This window comes from Hyaena hyaena, unplaced genomic scaffold (genome assembly GCF_003009895.1).
Source record: "Hyaena hyaena isolate Hyena2069 unplaced genomic scaffold, ASM300989v1 scaffold_3, whole genome shotgun sequence".
NCBI classification, from domain to species: Eukaryota; Metazoa; Chordata; class Mammalia; order Carnivora; family Hyaenidae; genus Hyaena; species Hyaena hyaena.
In genome coordinates, this window is record NW_024080635.1 from 2,471,433 (window position 1) to 2,492,535 (window position 21,103).

Consider the following 21,103-nt stretch of genomic DNA (forward strand, 5'->3'; position numbering starts at 1 on the left):
CTTCCCTGCCCCCCTGAGTCCCTCCAGCTGCAGCTCAAGAAGGCAGTGCAGACTGGAGGCCGCGAAGGCAGAGGGGCGGCTGGAAGGAGGATCCCAGCAGGCTTCGTGGAGCCGGGCTGGGGGCTGGCTGGGGCTGCCGAGGGGCAAGGGGCCTGGGGTCGGTGGGCAGGAGGGTCTCCTCCTCCCCTGCAAAGGCGGGCAGGCAGGGCAGCCTGGGGAGAGCTGGGCCTGGGACCCTAGATGCAGCATGGAAGCTGGCCTGAGCCCACGAGCCCTGAGCGACCCTCCCCAGCCTGGGGGAGCACAGGAGCTGGGGCTCTTATCAGGGAGGAGGACGTCATGTCACATCCCTGAGGTTATCCCTGGGGCTCCGGAAGTGACATGGCTCGCCAGGCGGGCCGCAGCTAGTTAGCGAGTTAGTCAGGGCAGAGCCTGGACTCAAACCCAAGTCCGTTTGTGACCAACCTGCCAAACCTTAGTCTTCTCTTCTGTTCACACATCAGGCCCCGGTGGGATACAGCAAACCCCATGTGCATTTATGCGATACCAGACGCATGGGCCTTCTGGGCGCTAGGCTCTGTCCTGAGGGTGTGGCAGTGAATAAAACAGGCACGTGGGCCCTTGGCCTCATAGAGCTCACATTCCAATGAGGGAGGCAGATAACGGATGAATAAGCCAATACACATAAATTATGAGAAAGTAATAGAGAAAATAGAGCAAGGTGAGGGGGCTGTACTGGTGTACCGGGTGCTATTAGAGGATCGGGAGGTCTCTCCGAGGAGGTGGTGTTTGAGCTGAGCTCTGAATAGAGTTGAGGGTGGGGAAGACACATGGTTATGTGTCCTGGAGAAGCCATGGATGGGGGCACCCCAGAAAGAGACCGGAGCCATCTAATCCCTTGGTAAGGTTTTAAGAGCCCTAGAAAGGATGGGGGAATGGTAGGCATTCTAGGTAGAGGAGACAGCTGTGCAAAGGCCCAGGGGTATGAATGTATAAAGTACGTTCAGAGAACAGCAGTCTGACCAAGCAAGGCAGAAAACAAGACAGGGAGAGGGAAGAGAAGCAGGAAAGGGTCGTTGGTACCAGATCACAGGATGCCTCAAAACCCAGCACTGGTGGAAACTGGGCACTTCATTCAGTTGGACAGAGGGGAGCCATGGAAGGTTTAGGAGCAAGAAGAGTGTTACAATCAGAGCTGTGATGGAGAAGAAAAGATGGCAGCCAGTTGCTGGCTGGATTGACACAAGCCAGGAGGCGGCAGGACTAGTGAGGAGGCTGGTTCAGGAGCTCAGGCAACAGAAAGGAAGCCAGAGCAAACAGGGAGAGGGGTCCTGCCGGCTTAGAGGGGCACCCCACCACATCCCTGGCATCTACGCTCTGCCCTGTCCCCTCCCCTGATCTCCCACCCACCCCAGTCGGAGTGACTGATTCTGCTCCTTTGTGTCCCCAGGGCCCACCAGGATCCGAGGGCCTCCCAGGTCCCCCAGGCCCATCGGTGAGTAAAGGAGGAGACGGGAGAGTGGACATGGGGCCCCCTGGTCCTGGTCTAGCCCTGGGGTCTAAGGGAAGAAAGACTGGGTTCCAGCTGCACTGTTCTCTGTGGTGACAGGGTCCCCGAGGAGAGCGAGGACCCCAAGGGAACTCGGGAGAGAAGGGCGACCAGGTGAGTGACCACAGGACCTGGCTGGCCGTCCCGGCCATGGGGGATGGCTTGGGGGGTGGGGGTGGGCACAGCGAAGGGGCCGGGTCCTCTCCCTGGTGGCCACCCGCCTGTGTGGAGGGGTGGCCAGCTCTGGCCTCCAGCCCTCACCTGCCCTTGCGTTGTAACCTCCCACCTCATGTGGCTAGAGCCTCACCTGCCGCTCATCGTGGGCGGAGAGGAGGGCGAGGCCCCGTGGCTGGGCAGCCTCGCCCTGTCACTCTTTCCATCTGGGCAGCCAGGCGGGAAAGAGCGGGCAGCTCAGCACACTGTCCCTCGCTTCTTCCCCTAGGGATTTCAAGGCCAGCCAGGCTTTCCCGGCCCACCGGTGAGTGAAGACACAAAGCCCATCTGTCTGCTGTGGTCCCATTTGGGAGGGCCTAGGCCTGACCAGGCCAGGCTGGGCGAGGAGGGGCCTCGGGAGGGGAGGGAAGAGGCACGGGAGGAACGGCCTGGGTGGCCAGGCCCGATTCCAGGAGCCAGGACCTGGAGGGCAGGGCCTCCTGGGTGGGCCCCAGCCCGGCCGGCCAGCCAGCAGTAAGGCTCCCGGGTGGTGTTTCTAGGAAGTCCGAACGCATCGCATTAACCGCAGTGGAGCAAACCCTGGTGGAAGGAGGAAGGGGAGCGCCCCCTCCAGCCCTGCTCTCATCCTCCCCTGCTCCTTTGTTGCTACAGGGTCCTCCTGGATTCCCAGGCAAAGCTGGAGCGCCTGGGCCCCCTGGCCCGCAAGCGGAGAAGGTGAGCAGGACCCCCAGGTGGCCACAGCCACAGATCTAAGCCTTGCAGGCCTCCCCCCACCCCATCCAGGCCTTTGGAGATTCAAGAACTGACTCATTACGTCAAGGGTGGGGAAAGAGACCTCCAGCACGGACAGGCTCATCGACTGCCACTGAGCAGCCGGGGATGGCAGCCAGGCCCGGGATGCCTGCTGGCCTCTGTGCTCCCAGAGTCCTGGCCCGGTGGGGATGAGGCAGGGGGCCGTAGGGAGAGGCGGTGACTCAAGGGGGAGGGGGAGAAGCTGAGCGAAGGAGGACGGCATATCCAGACTGGGACCCCCACGGCCAGAAGCCATTGGCCTTTTGGGTCAGACAGCAGCAGGAAGGGAGCATGCTCGGATTGTCCCCAAGGGCCCAGGGAGGGCAGGCATGACCTATGAGCTGGTGACAAGGGTCAGAAGGAGCAGCAGCCTGGGGGGTCCCCACACTGGCTGCCCTGGGTCTGACCTGATAGTTTGGAGACTAGCTCTGCCGTGGTTTGGGGGCTGGCATCCCTGTCTCAGCCCACCCCCTGGGCTCCCCAGATGTGATGGTTGGGTAGTGTAATGAGGCCCCAAATTGACTTCTAAGCTTGGGGTGGGGGTGCTTATGACCCAAAAGGAGAGGCAGGAAGCCTACAACCTTGGATGGAGACTCTTTGCTCTAAAAACACACACAGCACAGTTCTCAGAGCTACAAGGGACTTATGAAAGGGCTACCTTGGTCTAACTTCTCTGATCCCAGTGAGGAAAAGAGGCTCAGAGAGGCTGGGGGCATCCTGGGGGCACAAAGCAAAATAGCAACAGAGCTGAGACTTCCCTCCCAGCCCAGGAGAGCCCCCAGGTGCCTCCCTGCCTCCCCAGAGCCAGCGCCTATCAGTCACGTTTGGGGCAGTGATGGGTGCCACCTCCCTTCCTTCTTTGTGAAGGACCCAGGGGGAGACCATTCCAGAGCCCTCTGTGCTGGCTCTGTACCCCAGTACTGCCTGCTCTGCTTAGGCTGGTCACGGCAGAGAACCCCAAACCTCTGGCCAGTGGTTCTCTGTCCCAACTCCCTGTGGGACTGACATTTTCTGGGGCTGTGCTGACCCCTCCTGGTAGCTGGTGGCATTGCAATGCCATCGGGGGCTTTCCTCTCTACCCCCCACGGTGGGTGGGTCGGTGGGTCTCTAGCTAGATCATCTCTCCTTGGCCAGCTCCACGGCCTCTGCTCCAGGACAGCTACCCCTTTCCACCGGGGTACCCAGCAGCCCTCCGAGCCGCTTGCCTCCTCCCTTCTCCAGTGAACATTCTAGTTCACACCTTGGTGCTCAATCACTCCCCTGCTTCGAACCATCAGTGGCTCCCTAGTGCCCGTAGCAGTGGTTCCCAGACTTTAGTTTGAAGTCCCTGAGCCCTTTCATCACACAGAAGTTCACGCAAACTCTCAGTGTATAAAACAGATATGACTGGAGCCGCTCTGGCTGAGGCAGGAGCAAGGGTCTTGCGTCCCACCCCCCCCCCCAGGCTTCCACTCTGTGCCCCCATCTCTGAGGAACCCCCAGGGCTCTGAGGAGTACAGTGTGAAAAGCACCGGTCTGTCGGATAGACCCTAGCACAGTGTTGCGGGCAAACCCCCAGCCAGGCTCGACCTTTCTCCAGCCTCGCCTCCCAACCCCTCCCGTCACACGGGCTCCCTGTCATCCCAGCCAGCCCAGGCATGTGACCACACTTGGCACTTTGTTCAGACCGATGCAAACTGAACGAATGCCTTCAGTCGGCACATGTTACTGCACCCCCATGGTGCCGGTCCCTGGGTCAGCCCTGAAGAAGGTGCTAGACTGAATAGGCTCTGTTCCTTCCTCACATAACAGTGCAGAGAGAGGGATGGTTTGCAGACAAAGACAGGTCCTGGGGGGGGGGGGCGGGGGCGGGTGGTGTGGAAGGCGTCCAGTCAGGCCAGAGCAGAACTGGGGCCGGAAACCAGCTGTCCTGACTTCTGGTAACCATCAGAACCCAGAGCCTAGGGCCTCATTCCCCAGGGACGGGGGGTGGGGGCGGGGGAGTGCGGGGGGGGGTGGTGGGCAAGGCCTTGCTGACTTTGTTGCGGGGGTCGGCTCCTTTCCAGGGCAGTGAAGGCATTCGAGGCCCACCAGGCATGCCCGGTCCCCCTGGGCCACCAGGGTCACCTGGAATCCAGGTGAGTGTGTGTCCTCTTAGCCTGCCAGGTGTGTGTGGTGTTCCTGCGTGCAGGCACGTGTATGCACACATGCGTGTGTGCGTGTTTAGGCGGGGTGGGAGCTGGGTGAGCAGTGGAAAGGGTGGAGGGGCTGGGTCAGGGTCTCACCTCCTATGGCTCCAGCACAGGCATGTGGACATCCCTTTCCCCTGTTTCTAGGGCCCTGCTGGCCTGGATGGTCTGGATGGGAAGGACGGCAAGCCCGGCTTGAGGGTGAGATGATGGCGGCGCCCCTCCCCTTCTTTTTCCTCCTCCAAGAGCCAAAGTCAATGGAACCCCGATGAAGGAAACTGAATCCCCCTCGCCACACCCCTGCCTTCCCTCCACCTGCTCCTCACCACACCCCACTTCTCTGAGGGCACTAGAATCCCTTGGTTCCTCAGTTTTCCGGTAGCCTTAACCAGGTTGGATGAACTGGGTCTCCCCCAAAGGCAGGCAGTGGGTGGATTTATATCCAGAAATTCAGGATACTAAAGATACTTACTAGGCTGGGTGTCAGGAAAACAGACTGCTGGCCTGGCAGGACCTGGGCAGCCCTGGATCCCTGGGTCTGGTTTTGCTGGGGAATACAGAAGCGATGCATGGCAAAGGGCAGGGCATCAAAGGCAGCCCCCTTCTATATGCAAAAGAAGGAAGATCGGAGATCAGAGAGGGCTGGGATTCACTCAGGGAGGCCAAGCCCGGCTTGGATTCTTCCCTCCTTCCTGGGAGAGCTGAGGGGAGGGGCTGCAGAGCGGGAAGGCAGCTGGGCATGAGTGGGTACCCTGTCTCAATGGCCCTGGTCTCTTCCACAGGGGGACCCTGGCCCCGCTGGCCCTCCTGGACTCATGGGACCCCCGGTAAGTTGAGCTGCAGGAAGGAGCCGGGGGCTGGGAGGTCCCAAAGCTGACAGGTGTAGGCTCTGCCTTGGTGGGCAGGGCAGCCCGAATCCAGATCCTCTGAGGACCGGGTTATGACTTGGGACGGGTCTGATTTCTTCAACCTGAGGGAGGAGGCAAGGGCCGTGGCAACTTCCCACTTTTCCTCGCAGGGCTTCAAGGGCAAAACGGGGCACCCTGGCCTCCCGGGACCAAAGGTAAGGAAGGGCCCGGTGACTTCTGCCAAACGGGTTTTCTCAGCTGTCCCCAAGGCCTGACCCCAGGCACACGTGGCAGCCTGGCACTGGCAGACAGGCGACCTGAGGCTTGGCTGAGACGCCACCCCAGCGGCCAAGCCTCCCCAGCGGCCAAGCCTCCTGAGACCCTTGGGGGCTAGCAGAGTGGGTCAGGCTCCACCATCCACCAGCCCGAGGGCAGCAGGTGGCTTCTGGCCAGAGTCTGGGCAGCGGGCAGGACTCCTTGGGTGTGGGGTCACCTTGGGGTTGGAGGAGCCAAGTAGAGGTCTGTCAAGCTCCAGTTGGCCCTCTCTCTTGCAGGGTGACTGTGGGAAACCAGGGCCCCCAGGCAGCAGTGGCCGGCCGGGAGCAGAGGTAAGGGCCAAGGTCTACACCTGTGACCTTCAGACAGCCTTTGGGCTCTGCTGAGTCCCAGACTCACTGGCCAAGTGGCTGCCTTCTCTCCTGGGCCTTCTAGGGGAGGGTTCGCCCAAAATTACACATCTTCACCTTCTTCCTTCCTCACCTCCTCCTTCCTCCTCCTCCTGGTTGTCCTCCCTGCAGGCTGTTGGATCACTCACCGAAACAGCAAGGCTGGCCCTCTCAGGCTGGGCGAGGGGGGTGGGGGGAGGGAGGCGCTCTGATTTCTGTCTCCAACAATACTCGTGGGCAGAGCTGGCTCCTCGGGCCCCAGAAAGCATGGACTCAGCTCAGCTCCTCTGACTATTGGTGTCCTACCTGGTCTGCTCAGCCTTCTCCCCACTAGCAACCCCGTCCATGTGTGTGAGTCTGCTTCTGTATTGCTGCTTTTTTTTTTTTTCCTGGCTCCTATAGGGTGAGCCTGGTGCCATGGGACCCCAGGGAAGACCCGGCCCCCCTGGTCATATTGTGAGTTAAACCGTTTCTTCCTCTGCCTCTATGAGAGTTAAGGTTCTGTTGGGGCTGGGGTGGGCAGGCCAGTGATGACCGGAAAGAACTGGCCACAGGGACAGCCACAGAGCAGTAAGGGGCTTTGGGCTCCCTGATCCAGTGGTCCCCAGGCTTCCTGCCTTTTTCTTATTTTCTGGGCACATTCAGGTTTACTTATCAGACAAAGATCATTCAGTTATTCAACAAACAGTAATTGAGCACCTGCTCCATGCCAGGCACTGTTCCAAGCTCTGGGCTGTGGCACTGAGTGACACAGACAAGGTCCCCCGATCCCAGAGCTTCCACGCAGGCACAACAAACAAACAAATTAATGCGAAAGCTTCAGGCAGCCATGTGATGTCACCAGGAGGGCCTAGGAGGCGCCTTTAGAGGGACCTTTACTGCAGAAGTGGCATTTGAGCCAAGGCCTGAATGACAAGAAGGAGCCATCTGTCGAGCAGTCTGGGGGGAGAATGTCCAGGCGGGAAGGAGGGGAGGGGGCAGCTGACGCAAGGACCCTGAGGCAGGGAGGGGCCCAGTGTGTCCAGGAGCCCCAAGGTCAGTATGGCCAGAATGAGAAAGGCGTGAGTGGGAGCCAGAAAACTATGCTTCTGGGGGACCTAGTGACGACCTCGGACCTTGGGAGTGTGGTCAGAAGGGGAGGGGCACGGATGGAAGCAAGGTATCCCTGGAAGGTGGCAGGCAGATGGGCTGTGTTTGGAGTACTTGCTGATGACCTGGAGGGGGGAGGGGCAGGGAGCAGTGCAGGGAGAGGAGCTGGGGATGACTGACTCCTGCGTTGGTGGGCGGCTGGGTGCGTGGGTGGTGCACTTACAAAGGTAAGACGACTTGGAGAGGACAGTTATTAAGCAATAATGAGTTTCCCATCTGAATTTACTCCTCGGTAACATAGACGGCTGCCATTGGGCGCCTTTGATCAGTATGACGGCCGGAGCTGATGGGGTTCCTGAGCAAAGGAAACACTCTGGCGTTTGATTGCAGCCCCGTTGTGGCAGATGTACAGTTTCCAGGAGGCTTCTGGAAATGATAAAAATAGTTCATGATCAAAAAGAGGAACTCTCGGGTCCTCATCAGCGCGTGTGTGGATCTCAAGGGGTCTGGCGGCCCCGGATCGGGGACCCCAGGTCTAGCCTAGTCCCTGCTCACACTACAGATGAAAGGAGCTGCGAACTCTGATTGTGATCCCATTGCAGACCCATTGGGGGCTGTGGAGAGGGGCCACAAGTTTCCGCCTCTCACCTCTGTCTGCCCAGCTTTAGCCCCTGCCTCGTGCCAGTCCCAGTGCTGGGCATTCCTGCCCCAGAAGACTTGTGATGAGCTGAACAGAGTCTATGCCTCCAGAACTTTCTATCTGGGAGCATGGAGGGGCAAGCTGGGAGAGAGACCTGTGTGCCCTGGGTGCAGCTCTGGCCAGGGGGCTGCCACTTGAGCCGTGACTCAGAGATGAGGATGGCCTTCCAGTCCCTCCCCAGCCCAGCAGTGTGATAGCACCCTGTGTGTTGAGCCATTGCTCTCCAGGGACAGCAGAGCAGGAGACCCAAGGCCTGAGGCCAGGCTTATCTGTCGGGTCTCTGGGGTTGGACTTGAGCCCCTGCTTCTCCCGCAGAACAGGAGGAACTAGGAGGGCCTCAGAAGACCCCAGGCCCACAGAGTTCAGCTTCAGGCCTTTGCCCTCTGACCTTGGCTCTGGCTGGTGGTTCCCAGATCATCCCTTTGGCACAGCCCCAGATGGACCACTCAGTGCACAGCAGGTGTGAAGGTCACCTGTGAGCTCAGGGACCCTCCCAGGTGTCAGCTCTGACACAAATCTTTTGGGAGAAGCCCAAGTGCAAGACCAGAAAGGAAGGAAGGTTTAGGGAAAAGGATGGAGCAGCTGAGGTTTCGGGCCGGTTCCTGCCATTGGTCCCTCGCTGCCTCCTGGGGGGACTTATTACTGGAAACTCTTTCCATCCCACTGACTTCATGTTTCTTTAGGGGCCACCAGGGCCTCCAGGCCAGCCAGGCCCCGCTGGGATCTCTGCAGTGGTGAGTGACATGCTCCCCTCGTCCCTCCCTCCTAGGGCTCTGGCTGGGGCTTCTTCCACAGAGGGAGGTGGTGAGAACAATTTGAGCCTATCCCCCTCCTTCCCTGGCTTCAGCCTCTCCTGCCTCCTGGGTCTCCCCCAAGTGGCATGTAGCAAAAGCCTTTTGAGAGGGCTGGAGGCCACCACAGGCCCCTGTCTCAAGTTCAGGCAGTGCCATCCTGCCCCACAGGGCCTGGTGGGGGAGGGTCCCTGGCACACAATCATGCCTGCCTTTCTGCTCTGTGGGGTTCACTGCTGTCTCTCCCGTCCCCTCTCACCATCCGCCTCTCTTCTCTCCAGGGCCTAAAAGGAGACCGGGGAGCCCCTGGAGAAAGGGGCCTTCTAGGCCTTCCAGGCCAGCCTGGGACCCCCGGACACCCTGGACCCCCGGTAAGACCCCACACTTTACTGCACAGCCCCGCACATCTGGGTCCCCCACGGGAGGAGAGGCGGTTAGCAGGGAAGAGGCAGCGTGGAACTTGTGCCTGAGGATCATCACATCTGGAAGGTTCTGTGAGCCAGCGCCTGCCAAATGCACCCCAGGCCGCTGTCTCTGACCACGCACCACACTAGGTGTCAGGCGGGGGAGACCTGGTGCCCCTTCTGCCCCTGCCCTGCCCCCTCCCTGGGCGAGCTTGCCGGCAGCCACAGAAAATCTATAATCAAGTCGGGAGCCAGAAATCCTGTGCTGTTACCACAGCCCTCTTGGCAACTCGGAAACCAGTCCTTGGTCTCAGCTAGTGTTTAGTACTAAGAACTATGACATATTGGTCACTGTCAGTGTCCCAAATGGTGACCTAAGTGCTTGACATCTTGAGATTTAATCTGGACCACGATCCTGTGTAGTAGGTCTAATTGTCCCCATTTTACAGATGAGAAAAACAAAGCGCAGCAAGGTTCAATAGGTGGCCTACAGTCACATAGCTAGTGAGTGGAAGAGCCTGCCAGATTCCAGAACTTGCGTTGTCCTTAGCCATTCTTCAATACCGCCCTCTTTCAAAGGTTCCAGACAGGTGGCCCACATCAGGTGGATGGAATGCCAGTCTTAGGGATGAAGTCCCCTGGGGAAACTGAGGCAGGAACCCAGGTCACCTAGCCCCCAGGACAGGGTATTTTCTTTTGGGAGAAGCGGCCATGACCCTGGGGCTGACGGCCTCAAAGGGGTGGATGACCCCAGCCTGTGCAGGGGTGATGGTTGGCGTATCCGCCAAGAGGGCCCGGTCTCACTCATTCTGATTCTTGCCTGGGCCCCGGGGCAGGTGGGTCCCTCCAAGCCTCTGTCCCTCCCTGCCTGTAGGCTCGGGAGCCTCCAGGGTCCCTGGTTGAATCTGCCAGTTGCTTTGTGATCACAGATTCCTCTTCCCCACCATCTTACCGGACGCAGCCTGGGCCCAGGGTGCGGCCTGTCCTATCCTGGGGCGGGAGGACAGGGGTTCACAACTACCGCCTTTGTCTGGCAAACGTGTAATATACACTCAGAGCTAGGGATCCTCGAGCTGCTGGGACACCAAGCCAGGAGCAAGGCAGGCACGGTCTGCCTTTCCCTTGCATGGTGTGTCAGGGAGGCGGCCCGGCTGTCAGCCTGGGGCCCCAGGACAGGCTGGAGCATGGGGAGGGGCTCTGAGTCTCCACGGCCTGTGCCCAGGGCACCTGAGGGTGAGGGCTAGAGGATCCTTGGTGGCACAGGGGCTGGGCCTGCGTGGTGGGCAAGGGGAGGCAGGCGACACCATGCTGGGTTGGTGCTGATGGCCCTTCTGCTGCTCTCTACTCCACAGGGTGAGCCTGGCGCGGATGGCGCAGCTGGCAAAGAGGTACTGTGTTGGGTTTCTCCTTCCCTTTGGGGTGCTGCTGCCTGCTCCTCGCCTTGCCCCCACCCCCCTTCCTTCACTCAGTACGCATGCCCTGAATGCATAGACCCTCTCCAGGCAGATATGCAGGGAACTGGGAGCCCTGCTACATTGCGGAGAGGGAGTGGGAATGGATGAGTGACATTTATTCCTCACTGTGCCTTCACTGTGTACCTGGGCAAAGAGAGCCGATGACGGTGGGACTCCAAACACTTCCTGGGCACCAGCGCTTGCCAGGCCCTCCAGTATGCCACGCACTGGCCCTTCCCTTCTGACTTCTCACCTCTTTTTGTCTGTGACAAGGGACCCAACCAACACGATCACACAGGGCCATGCCCTAGGGGACATCATTCTCCCTTCTGTCAGCTACCAGAAGGGAGGCGGTCACCCTTTCTTGCCCAAAGCCCAGCTGGACACAGCCCCGGGCCCCTCGGGTGTGAAAGGTGTTCCTTTCACGACACCTGCCTCCCCAGGACGGCTCGGAGATGCCGCCCGGACTTGACCCCTGACTTTCGCTTTTCTCTAGGGACCCCCCGGAAAACAGGGACTCTATGGGCCCCCTGGTCCAAAGGTGAGCGGCACTGGCTGGTTTTGTGAAGCAAAACTCATGAGTGATTAAGGCCAGCTCCAGGCAATGGCTTTAGCCATGGAGAGGAGACGCAGGAAGGCCGGTGGGCAGATCTCAGGACTGGCAGCAACCTCATCTCTGAAAATTTCTTGTGGGGGCCTATTTCTCAGCTCTGATTGGGAGGATGGAAATCTCCAGTTCATTTACTCATTGACTGGTTGCTTGATTCATTCATGCCACCGGCATCTGCTTGGTCTCACGTTCCAGGTCCTCTGGCCCAGCCTTGGTTAAACAGAGGTCTCTGAACAGGAGCCACTCACTCAGTCCGGTCACACTCCCACTAAGGCGTGGCCAGCTTTACCGAAGATTAGACATAGCACCCAACTCAGCCCGGGGAGTCCGGGAGGCTCTGCATAGGACGGGAGCATTTCAGCTGAGCAGGAGTAGTGTCCCGGGTAGAAGGAGGGAGAGGGCACTCAGCGCAGGGAGGGCTAAGACAGCATGGGCGAAGCAGAGACTTCTAAGCAGGGAGGCACGGCTGTAGGTTCAAGGGCAGGACGATGAACCTGGAAAAGAGGTGATGGGAACCACATCATGAATGACCTTGAATGCCTGGCCAAGGAGTCAGGTCTTTACCCTGAGAGCAGCTGGGAGCCGTCAGGATTTCTAAGCAGGGAGTAACAGCATGAGGAACTGCCTTTCTGAAGGACCAGGACCACTGTGGGGAGTGTGAGGCCAGGCAGCCTGGTAGGAAGCTGTGACCACAGTCAGAAGATGCCAGGGGCCAGGTGGGGGGATGGGGAGGGAGAGAGAGAGAGAGAGAGAGAGGCTGATTGCTGAGACATAATGAGGTGGACTTGATTAGATCTTGGCAATGCTGGATGTGACTTCCCGTCCTTGTAGGGTGACCCGGGACCTTCAGGACAGAAAGGCCAGGCCGGAGAGAAGGGACGCGCTGGCATGCCCGGTGGGCCCGGCAAGAGTGGCTCCATGGGGCCTGTTGGGCCGCCGGGTCCCGAGGGAGAGAGAGGCCACCCTGGATCTCCGGGGCCTGCGGGAAGCCCTGGACTGCCCGGGGTGCCCGGCTCCATGGTAAGGGGAGAGGCTGGCTGCCGTGGGCACCGTCCCACAGAGCGGGCGTCCAGGGTAGAGCAGTGAGCGCTGCAGAAGCCCCCGAGGGAAAGAGCATGACAGCCACATAGGTGGTTCTTAACCCTGCCTGGGAGAGCGGGGAGGCGTGGGGACACTCTCCCCAGAAAAGTGCACTGATCCACAAAACGCTGTGCACCATTTCAGGCAGGGGAGGCGGGGGCGGGTTAGGACCTTGGATTAAGTACCTGTGGGACGCTCCTAGAAGCTTTGTTCCCCTCCTTGTCCTTTATGCCCACAAAGTCTATTCTAGGGGGAGAGCCAGGCTTGGAAGTATAATTGAGGGAGGTTTTTTTTTTTTTTTTTCCTCTCAGGGAGACATGGTGAATTATGATGAAATCAAGAGGTTCATCAGACAAGAGATCATTAAAATGTTTGATGGTAATTGGCAGCCGGCTGGGCGGCAGTGGGCGCTGCCGGCTCTTCCCCGCGGTTTCTCTGCCCTGCCCTGGCCTCCTTTTCCTTTAGAGCCCAATCCTCCTCTCCAGGCCCCTCCTCGCCCACTTACAGGCATATGTTCCATCAGACTTCAGACCTCCCTCATCACCTGCTCCGCTCGGAGATACAATGAACCCCCCTGCCCTCCCTGAGCTCCCACTGCAGCAAAGGAGACAGACAAGAAAGTTGAAATCAAACGAGTCTGCGTGAAGTGAGCTCTAAATAGAGGGGCGAGCAGCAGCCTCAAGATAGCTGGTGTGGTTTCACTTCCAAGCTTTTTCCCTGTTCACTTGTCCCTCCGGCATCACCGTGCTAGGGCCTGGGGAGAACGTGGCCCCTGTCCTGATGGCCTAGCCATCCTTGGGAATGCAGACCTTGAATGCCAAGCAAGGAGTCTGGACTTTCTCGTGAAGCCACTGGTAGACTATTGAGGGTGTTGGAGAAGAGGGAGGCCCTAGTCAGGTCTGTGCTGCCGAAAGGCCACCGTGCAAAGGAGGGTGGAGGCGAGGGCATGGGAGGCGTGTTCCTTGCTCTGACTCCCCTTTGAAGAAAGGCTGTTTTGGACTCCATGCTGGTGGCCTGTCTGCATCAGGCTGAGTCCCTGGGACACCCTGGGACCTGTCCCTGTCCTTTCTTGCAGAGAGGATGGCTTATTACACCTCCAGGATGCAGTTCCCCATGGAGATGGCCGCAGCCCCGGGACGACCAGGGCCCCCAGGGAAGGACGGGGCTCCGGGCCGGCCAGGCGCTCCAGGATCACCGGGGCTTCCTGGTCAGATTGGCAGAGAAGGACGCCAGGGCGTGCCAGGAATGAGAGGTAGCTCTGCCCTCGAGTTCCCGAGGTGCACGTGTGACTCTATGGGACAGACACGGGCATTGCACGAGGTCTGTCGTGAATTTATTTGTACGGATGCTTGGGTTTCAAGTAATCTGACTGGGTGTGTTGTTTCTCTGCTCAGGAATAGGACTCATTTTATTTCTTTTGTCCCAGGATTGCCCGGTACCAAAGGTGAAAAGGGGGACATTGGTATTGGCATGGCAGGAGAAAATGGTCTCCCCGGCCCCCCAGGTACGAAGAGCCATTTCTGAGAGCATGAATCTCAAGCAGCTGATATGCTTTCCTTATGTTCCCTTATGCTCCTTCTGCAACACAATACAGTTGCGTGGAACCTCAAATAACTACAGGCCTATCACCCAACATTCACAGCAATGCCAGTGTGTGCAAAGTGGGGAGCGGAAGGCCCAGGGTCTGTCCTCAAGTCCTAAACTGGGCTAGCAGGACACAGAGGAAGACAGCCAGATATGGTGGGGCCGGCGAATGAGAGTTCACGTCCCGCTCGGCGCCGCACTGGCTGTCTAACCTTGACAAGGTCACTAAGTCAGACTGCACAGCTTAAAAGAGAAGTGACCAAAGCCTGACGGCCTGGCTCTGAGACCCAGCGTCACTGAACACTGGAACTCTGAGCGTGAATCTCTCTGAGCCTGCGTCCTCATCTACAAGATACAGTTTCTGACAAATATTTATCAAACATAAGGTGTTATTTACTGTGACCGTGATTTCTTCATTTCTCATCATCTGGTCTCCTGACCTTCCCCTTCTGGTTCTTCCCTCCCCAGGTCCTCAAGGCCCTCCGGGGTATGGCAAGATGGGCGCCACTGGACCGATGGGCCAGCAAGGCATTCCGGGCATCCCTGGCCCTCCAGGTCCCATGGGCCAGCCGGGCAAGGCTGGCCACTGTAACCCCTCCGACTGCTTTGGGGCCATGCCCATGGAGCAGCAGTACCCGCCCATGAAAAACATGAAGGGGCCTTTCGGCTGAAATCACAGCCTCTGTCAGATGAAGGACTCCATGGGGAATTTAGCCGAAACATATAGGACTCTGTGATGGGTTGTGAATGTTCTGTTTTTCTTAATTGCTATTAATATTTTTTTATCAATCAATAAATAAAACTACCCACAACCCCACTCCCAGTGGGGTTTCTCTGGTGCTGCCACTGCCTCTCTGTCGTCCCCCTTCTGTCACGTGGTCCCAGGGGTCAGGAAAGGGCATTTCCCATGTGTCTGCGGCCAACCAGTGGAGTTGTGTGGGGTGCTGCTATACAGGGTACGCCCTGCTCAGCTCTCCTCTCTAGATGCTTCCGAGTCAGGCGTCGGTCCTTTGTGGACTTCGGGTCCTGCCCTTCATGGGACGCCTCTTAAAGTCAGAGAAGGGGCATCACTCAGCCTGTCCTCAGGAATGAACCAAAAGCAGGTTTGAAGCCCCCACTTACGACTCATAAAGGCCTCTCCCTGCTTGCTTCCTGAGAGAAACCAGCGTCCAGTACCCCACCTTACCCTCTGCCCATCCTCTTTACCTCTTGAGCGTGGCCCAGAGCCAATCCAGGTTGCACCTGGGGAAATGGCACCCGGCGCGGAGGTGTGTTCCCGTGCCTAGAAGCTTCTGCGAGTGCGTGGTCTCCCTTGCTGCTCCAGTAATTCCGTCATTAGAAAGTCTGTGCAGACAGGAAAGATAAGCTTCAGCTCCCGGCCTAGGCAGCCAGGGACTGCTTCTCCGGGAACTGAACTGGAACCTTCTGCCTGGACCAACGCACACCCCTGTCCCCAGCTCTCCTGGACTACAAACAGCATCTTTTGTTAAACCTCGTTCATCTAACGTGTGTGGTGCTTTTCCCACCTGTCTTAGCTGAGCGAGGCCTTCAGAAACAGGTTGCATCAGCAGAAAGGGCAAAGGGGTCATGGGCGAGCCATGATCAGATCTAAGCTCAGGGTCTTCAAAGTCCACTGGGAATTCGGTGATCTATCTGCCATCTCCTTCTCCACATATAAAAAGGCCAGGAAGAAAAGAAGACCAAAAAGAAAAAAAAAGGGAGCAAGTTGAATATTATGGAAACATTCCATCTGGAGCCTCTTCCTTCTGTCCTTTTCACGTCTCTTGTCCTGATGGGCTGGCTGCCCTGTGAGAAAGCAACAGGGCACGTCCAGAGGGACTTCTAAAGAAAGCCTTTTTACTGGTCCCAGCTTTCTGGAGGGTTTATTCAAGTTGGATGAACTTCAAAGGGATCACAGAGCAGGCTCAGAAATGTATCCAGAGTCTAGATGCTTATCCAAACTGCCTGAAGCCTTCAAACTGGCTGTCATCTCTCCAGAGCTGGCATGTCCAGCATGGTTCTGAAAACCCCCTCCTCCCCTCCCTCCAATACCAGGAGACCAGCCCAATGATGGCTTTCCTGACCCTTCACCCTATTTCCTTCCTGCCAGGAGCAGAGGGGTGCCACTGGGGGGCGGAATGATATCAGGCAGACTCTGGAGCATGCCTAGGCGTCCCCCATGATGCTTTTAGATAAACAAGGTGTCGGTTCTCATTTTCTCCCTCATCAGCAATTCTCAGCTAACTCTGGTTCTAACATAAACCATGAAAAAGCAAAAGCATCATCTTTGCATTAAAGTAGCAGCCAGTGTTGGACAGTGGATGAGGACAGATGTTAAAGCGTCCCCACTGGAAGGCCAGCTTCCACTTTCGGCCCAGTCTGCGAAGTGCTAACTGACGGTTGGCCTCATGATAAAGAGGCCATTGGCGTGAGTAGAGAGAGGAAAGCAGGGCCAGCTGTTGGGTTGAGCATTGGCTTTGAAGGCCAGAGGGGAATGTCACAATGGGGAAACATCACACTCAACCCCTGTGAGGGCCCCCAGGGAATCCATCCTTACATAGTAAATGATGCTTGCTTTCCTTTTCTTCCAGAGTCAAATTCAGGCTACTCTTCAGCGAAGTCTGTAACAGGCTGGTTTAAGCTTTCATGATTTGAGTGCCTGTCTCTCTGGAGTTTGGAATTGCTGCGTTTTCTTGGACCATGAAGAACCAGATGGAAAGCTGAATTTTATAGTCTCTTCTGTGATTGTGGTCAGCAAAAAAATCCATGGATTTTGCTCATAAGTTAAGTAGCTGAAGAGAAAGGAAGGAGGGGCGAAAGATTTCCACTCCTTTTAGGTGGCTCTCTCACATTCCTGCCCTGTTATTCTTTGGCCTTCATTTCTTAGTATGTTCCAGGCTTTAAAGACAGCCTACAGGGACGCCTGGGTGGCTCAGTGGGTAAAGTGTCTGACTTTTGATTTCGGCTCAGGTCATGATCTCACAGGTTTGTGGGATCCAGCCCTGTGTCAGACTCTGTGCTGATGGCAGGGAGCCTGCTTGGGATTCTCTCCCTTCCCCTCTCTCTGCCACTCCCTCACTCGCGTGAACTTTCTCTCTCTCAAAATAAATACATAAACTTAAAAAAAAAATAAAGGCAGCACACAGGTCATTCGAATTGGTAAAATCTAACTCGATGAGTCTGTTTGCTCTCACTACTTTGTGCCAGGAACTGTCATAGGGAGTCAGAGGCAAACAAGATAGACGTGGCCCCTGCGCCCACGGTGTCTACAGAGAGAGCACAGTTACACAAGCAATTACAACAAAGTGGGAGGGTGGGGCAGTACTTGGCACCAGGAGAGCACAGGGCTGAGGGACCTCACCTTGTCTCGACACAGATCAATGGAGGCGGAGGGAACCCCTGTGTCAAGGGCCAGAGGTGGCTAAGCGCAGTGTGCTGAGTGACGGGGGACAATGTCTTGTGATTGGCATGTGGAGTGTGAGCAGCACAGGCAGTGGGAGGCGAGGGTTTTATGCAAGGGGCTGCAGGGTCAGGCTTGCCTGCTGGGGAGTTCACTGGCAGCAAATTGAAAAGTGGATTGGAGGATCCTTAATTTGAGACACGCTCCTCTCTGTAAGAGGGAGAAAAGGCTGCTGCACTCTTATTCTGCAGAGAAACATCCCCAGTCTGATGCCTTCCGGAATTTAAACCTTCCTTTTTGTCATCATAGATTCCCCTGTCACCAGAATTCAACAGAATCTAGACGCTTTCTTCACATGTGGTCTGGGAGCCCCATTAAGAGACTAGCTCTTTTGTTGTTGTTGTCCTGAATCATTTATGGGAATAGAATATATCGGTGTACTTTCTATATGATCCCATAATGGAAAAGAAGTGTGGCCAAAATGCCACGTCTGCGGTTCTTTTTCTGTTGGTTCTGCGGAAAGCTGCAAATCAACCTCTCATCCATAGCATCCAACTGCAATTTAAATCTCAGGACTGGCTCTAGTTGGAATCAAAGAGAATTAATTCCACAACAATTAGGTGACCATTGGTATTCCTTCTCAGTAAGCAATACTGGAGCTTGGAGCTGAGCCAGGGTGCGGGGGTGGGGGTGGGGGATGATGTGTCCCTAGGGGAAGTGATATTTTCCAGTGGATGGGCCTTCCATTACCAAGCTCTGCCTCACCTCTAACGGGTCAACCACAGCGCTCCCATGAACTCAGGAAAAGTACTTTGTGCTCTAAAAAGGGATTGGAATCCAAGTGCTCCCCTTTGGCTAAAGCTGAAACAATGACAGGAACTTCCCCACCCACCTCTGTCTGCCTCAGGTAGTTGAGGTTTTGGAAAGGAATTGTTTTTCAGTCTTTGGAAGATCCTGATCTCCCTTTTATCCAGTCTGCTCCAAAATAAACACACCTGGGCCTGCCCCAGGTCCTCAGAGGCACAGCCCTGGAGGTTGGCCTTGGCGGATCTCAGTGCCTGAGAGAGGACTTGGATACTCTCGCTTCTAAACAGCACAGACATCCATCGGAACGTTCTAGGAACACTTCGCTGGGCGAAGGGGGTTAGGGCTTTGAGGATTTCAAAGAAATTGAATCCTCAGCACCCAGAACAGAGCCCGGCCAGGGGTGGGAATGCAACAGGGTTAAGCTTTTCATGGAATGAAATGAGCACGCATCACGTGACCCCAGCTTGCTGTCTGGGTGTCACCTATTTTCTCTCCCAGCAAATACCCCTTGACCTTCAGCCCACATTGGAGGACTTCTTCCTTTCTGAGAGTTTGCACTTCAATTCTACCCTTTTTTTTTTTTTGGACTGGGTGAAAGGGAGGCGGTTTACAAAGGTTAAAGACAAGACTACTAAGTGTTGAGTAGTTAAAAGATGTCCACCTGCGTTTAAATCCTGACGTCTCCATTTATCTTTTTGGTAGTCATTTAGCCTCTTTTCAGCCTCCGCTCATTATAAATGAGCAGAAATATCTATCTCAAAATATGTAGTGACAATGAAACAACACACTGTACTTAGTGCAACATCAGGCACATAGTTAGCATTCAATATAGGATGACGATGATGATGCCTCATAATATTTAGTAAGTTCATGCCAGACACTGTTCTAGTCACTGGGGATACAGGACTGAATAAGAAAAGGACAATCCTGCAGTATAGATGTAAACCTTAAAGAGGACATTCAAACAGTGACAAGTAGTAGTGAAAACAACACTGTAAGATGACAGGTGACTAGAATGTGGGGCCAGTGCTACTTTAGATGTGATGTCCAGGAGTGTCCCTTCCCCCACAAGGTGATATCTGAACGGAAACCTGGACGGCAAGGAGGAGCCAGCCAGTGAAGAGCCAAGGGAAGAGCATTCCAGACAGAGGTAAGGGCTAATCCAAAAATCCAGAGGTGGGAATGAACTCAGTTTCATGGGTGGAGACCAGGACAGCATGGCTGGAGTGAACGGAGGGAGACAGAAGGGCAGGCAGTGAGGCTGGAGATGCAGGCAAGGTGTTGGTCACGTGGGGCCATGAAGTTCATAAGGCTGTGTTTAGATTTTATTTTAAGAGTTATGGGAAGGGGTGCCTGGGTGGCTTAGTCGGTTAAGCGTCCGACTTTCGCTTAGGTCATGATCTCACGGTTCATGGGTTCGAGCCCCACGTCGGGCTCTGTGCTGACTGCCAGCTCAGGGACTGGAGCCTGTTTCAGAGTCTGTGTCTCCCTCTCTCTCTGACCCTTCCCTGCTCACGATGTCTCTCTCTCTCTCTCCTAGAAATAAATAAAACATTAAAACAAAATTAAAAAAAAAAAGAGTTATGGGAAGCCTCTGGAGGAACGTAAGTCCAGGAAAGACATGATCTAATTTCCATATAAGACAAGCACTTTGGCTACTCCATGAAGAAGAGTGTGGGAGAAAGAGCAAAAGCAGGGTCACTGATCGGGAGGCTACCACAATGATGCAGGCCACAGACGATAGAGTCTTGGACTAAGGTGTTAGTGCAAATAAGAGCAGATGTGGGTCTACTTTTGAAGTAGAGCAAATGGAAGTGGGAAAATATGTGGAGAAACAAAGGCCACACTAGAACAATCCTAGGTTTCTGGGCTGGGAGGGTGAGTGAATTTTCTGAGATGAAGGAGAGGAATGAGTTTGGGGGAAAATATCAAAAAGAACCCTTACATAAGGCAGGCTGGACTATAGCACAGTAACAGTACCAAGTGCCAACGAGACTGGGTCATATGGTGAAGGGCCTGGAGTACTGGAATGAAGAGGCTGGGCCTTTTTCGCAGGTGCAGATGAAGAGGAGCCCTGGTAGGCTGCCCAGTGGGCAAGGAGCGTGATCAGCACAGTGATTCTGGAAAGTGCCTGGCTAGATGGTTCAATAGATGGGCTGGAATGGAGAGCACTTCACAACACTTCATTTATTGATTAAAAACAAACAAACAAACAAACAAACAAAAAAAGGCACTGTACTAGGTACAGGAGATATGACAAGCAAAACCACATACAGTCTGTGCCCACATGTTAGAACTTAACAAATTAGTCCAATAAGCCTGCAGACAAGTAGAGCCTGAAGCAACAAGACCAAGTAAGTACTACTATATGCGGTCTCTTAGTAACCAGGATTTGACTCTGTGGACCCGTCAAGACTCCCCTGCTGAGAACTGGGCATCCACTGACACCAGCTCTAGGCCACGTCTGCCCCAACCTACTGTGAACTAGGGCGAGTCACTGTCTCTCTGGGCCTCAGTATCCCCATTTTATGCAAGAAGAGGGCCTATGTGATCTAATGTGATCTAATTTTCCTCCTCTGACGGCGTGGAATTTTCCTCTCCAAAGCCCACAGATGCCACTCCAAAGCTACTAACTGGCACGCGGAGCCCTGACGGCGGAGCAAAATACTTTGCTGTTGCCTCCATCCCTTCCAGGAGGCCTGGGTCTGTTTCCGGTTGTCACGGCAACCGCCTGAGCCCTCCTCCGGCGGGCGGAAACTTAGGGTGACTGACGACTGCAACTACTCCGCTATCAACGCGTCCCCTTTGCCCGGTTGAAACATGGCCACCACTGCGACAGCCGACCCGAGGTTCTCACCAAATGCCCGGGCCTGGGCCGCCGCGGGGCCTACGCTAGGTCAGGAAAGGGAGCAACAGCACCGCGAATACAGCGAACAAGATTTCCGGAAACTGCCACCCAAGCCTTAGCCACTCAGGCCTCTCCCTGAG

The 21,103-nt window shown here is 56.0% G+C and overlaps 1 protein-coding gene and 1 long non-coding RNA gene across 6 annotated transcripts in view; one reads left to right on the plus strand and one right to left on the minus strand.

The window, feature by feature from the left end:
- The window catches only part of COL16A1 (collagen type XVI alpha 1 chain), a 49,944-nt gene extending 35,185 nt beyond the window's left edge, over nucleotides 1-14,759 (plus strand). For all 5 annotated transcript variants that reach the window (XM_039233635.1, XM_039233650.1, XM_039233657.1 and 2 more), the window contains 19 exons: nucleotides 1,451-1,495; nucleotides 1,610-1,663; nucleotides 1,992-2,027; nucleotides 2,375-2,437; nucleotides 4,561-4,632; nucleotides 4,831-4,884; nucleotides 5,466-5,510; nucleotides 5,702-5,746; nucleotides 6,086-6,139; nucleotides 6,599-6,652; nucleotides 8,669-8,719; nucleotides 9,058-9,147; nucleotides 10,533-10,568; nucleotides 11,131-11,175; nucleotides 12,076-12,264; nucleotides 12,636-12,702; nucleotides 13,400-13,576; nucleotides 13,751-13,828; nucleotides 14,377-14,759. In XM_039233635.1, the coding sequence (XP_039089566.1) occupies nucleotides 1,451-1,495; nucleotides 1,610-1,663; nucleotides 1,992-2,027; nucleotides 2,375-2,437; nucleotides 4,561-4,632; nucleotides 4,831-4,884; nucleotides 5,466-5,510; nucleotides 5,702-5,746; nucleotides 6,086-6,139; nucleotides 6,599-6,652; nucleotides 8,669-8,719; nucleotides 9,058-9,147; nucleotides 10,533-10,568; nucleotides 11,131-11,175; nucleotides 12,076-12,264; nucleotides 12,636-12,702; nucleotides 13,400-13,576; nucleotides 13,751-13,828; nucleotides 14,377-14,579 (1,458 nt within the window). In that variant the 3' untranslated portion in view covers nucleotides 14,580-14,759. The remainder of the gene's footprint in view (nucleotides 1-1,450; nucleotides 1,496-1,609; nucleotides 1,664-1,991; nucleotides 2,028-2,374; nucleotides 2,438-4,560; nucleotides 4,633-4,830; nucleotides 4,885-5,465; nucleotides 5,511-5,701; nucleotides 5,747-6,085; nucleotides 6,140-6,598; nucleotides 6,653-8,668; nucleotides 8,720-9,057; nucleotides 9,148-10,532; nucleotides 10,569-11,130; nucleotides 11,176-12,075; nucleotides 12,265-12,635; nucleotides 12,703-13,399; nucleotides 13,577-13,750; nucleotides 13,829-14,376) is intronic.
- Nucleotides 7,027-21,082, minus strand: LOC120232779. The gene is made up of 3 exons (XR_005528643.1): nucleotides 20,973-21,082; nucleotides 15,115-15,252; nucleotides 7,027-7,711 (listed from the first exon to the last, which is right to left on the minus strand). It is a non-coding gene; the product is annotated as an uncharacterized LOC120232779 (long non-coding RNA).
- Between the last annotated feature and the right edge of the window lie 21 nt (nucleotides 21,083-21,103).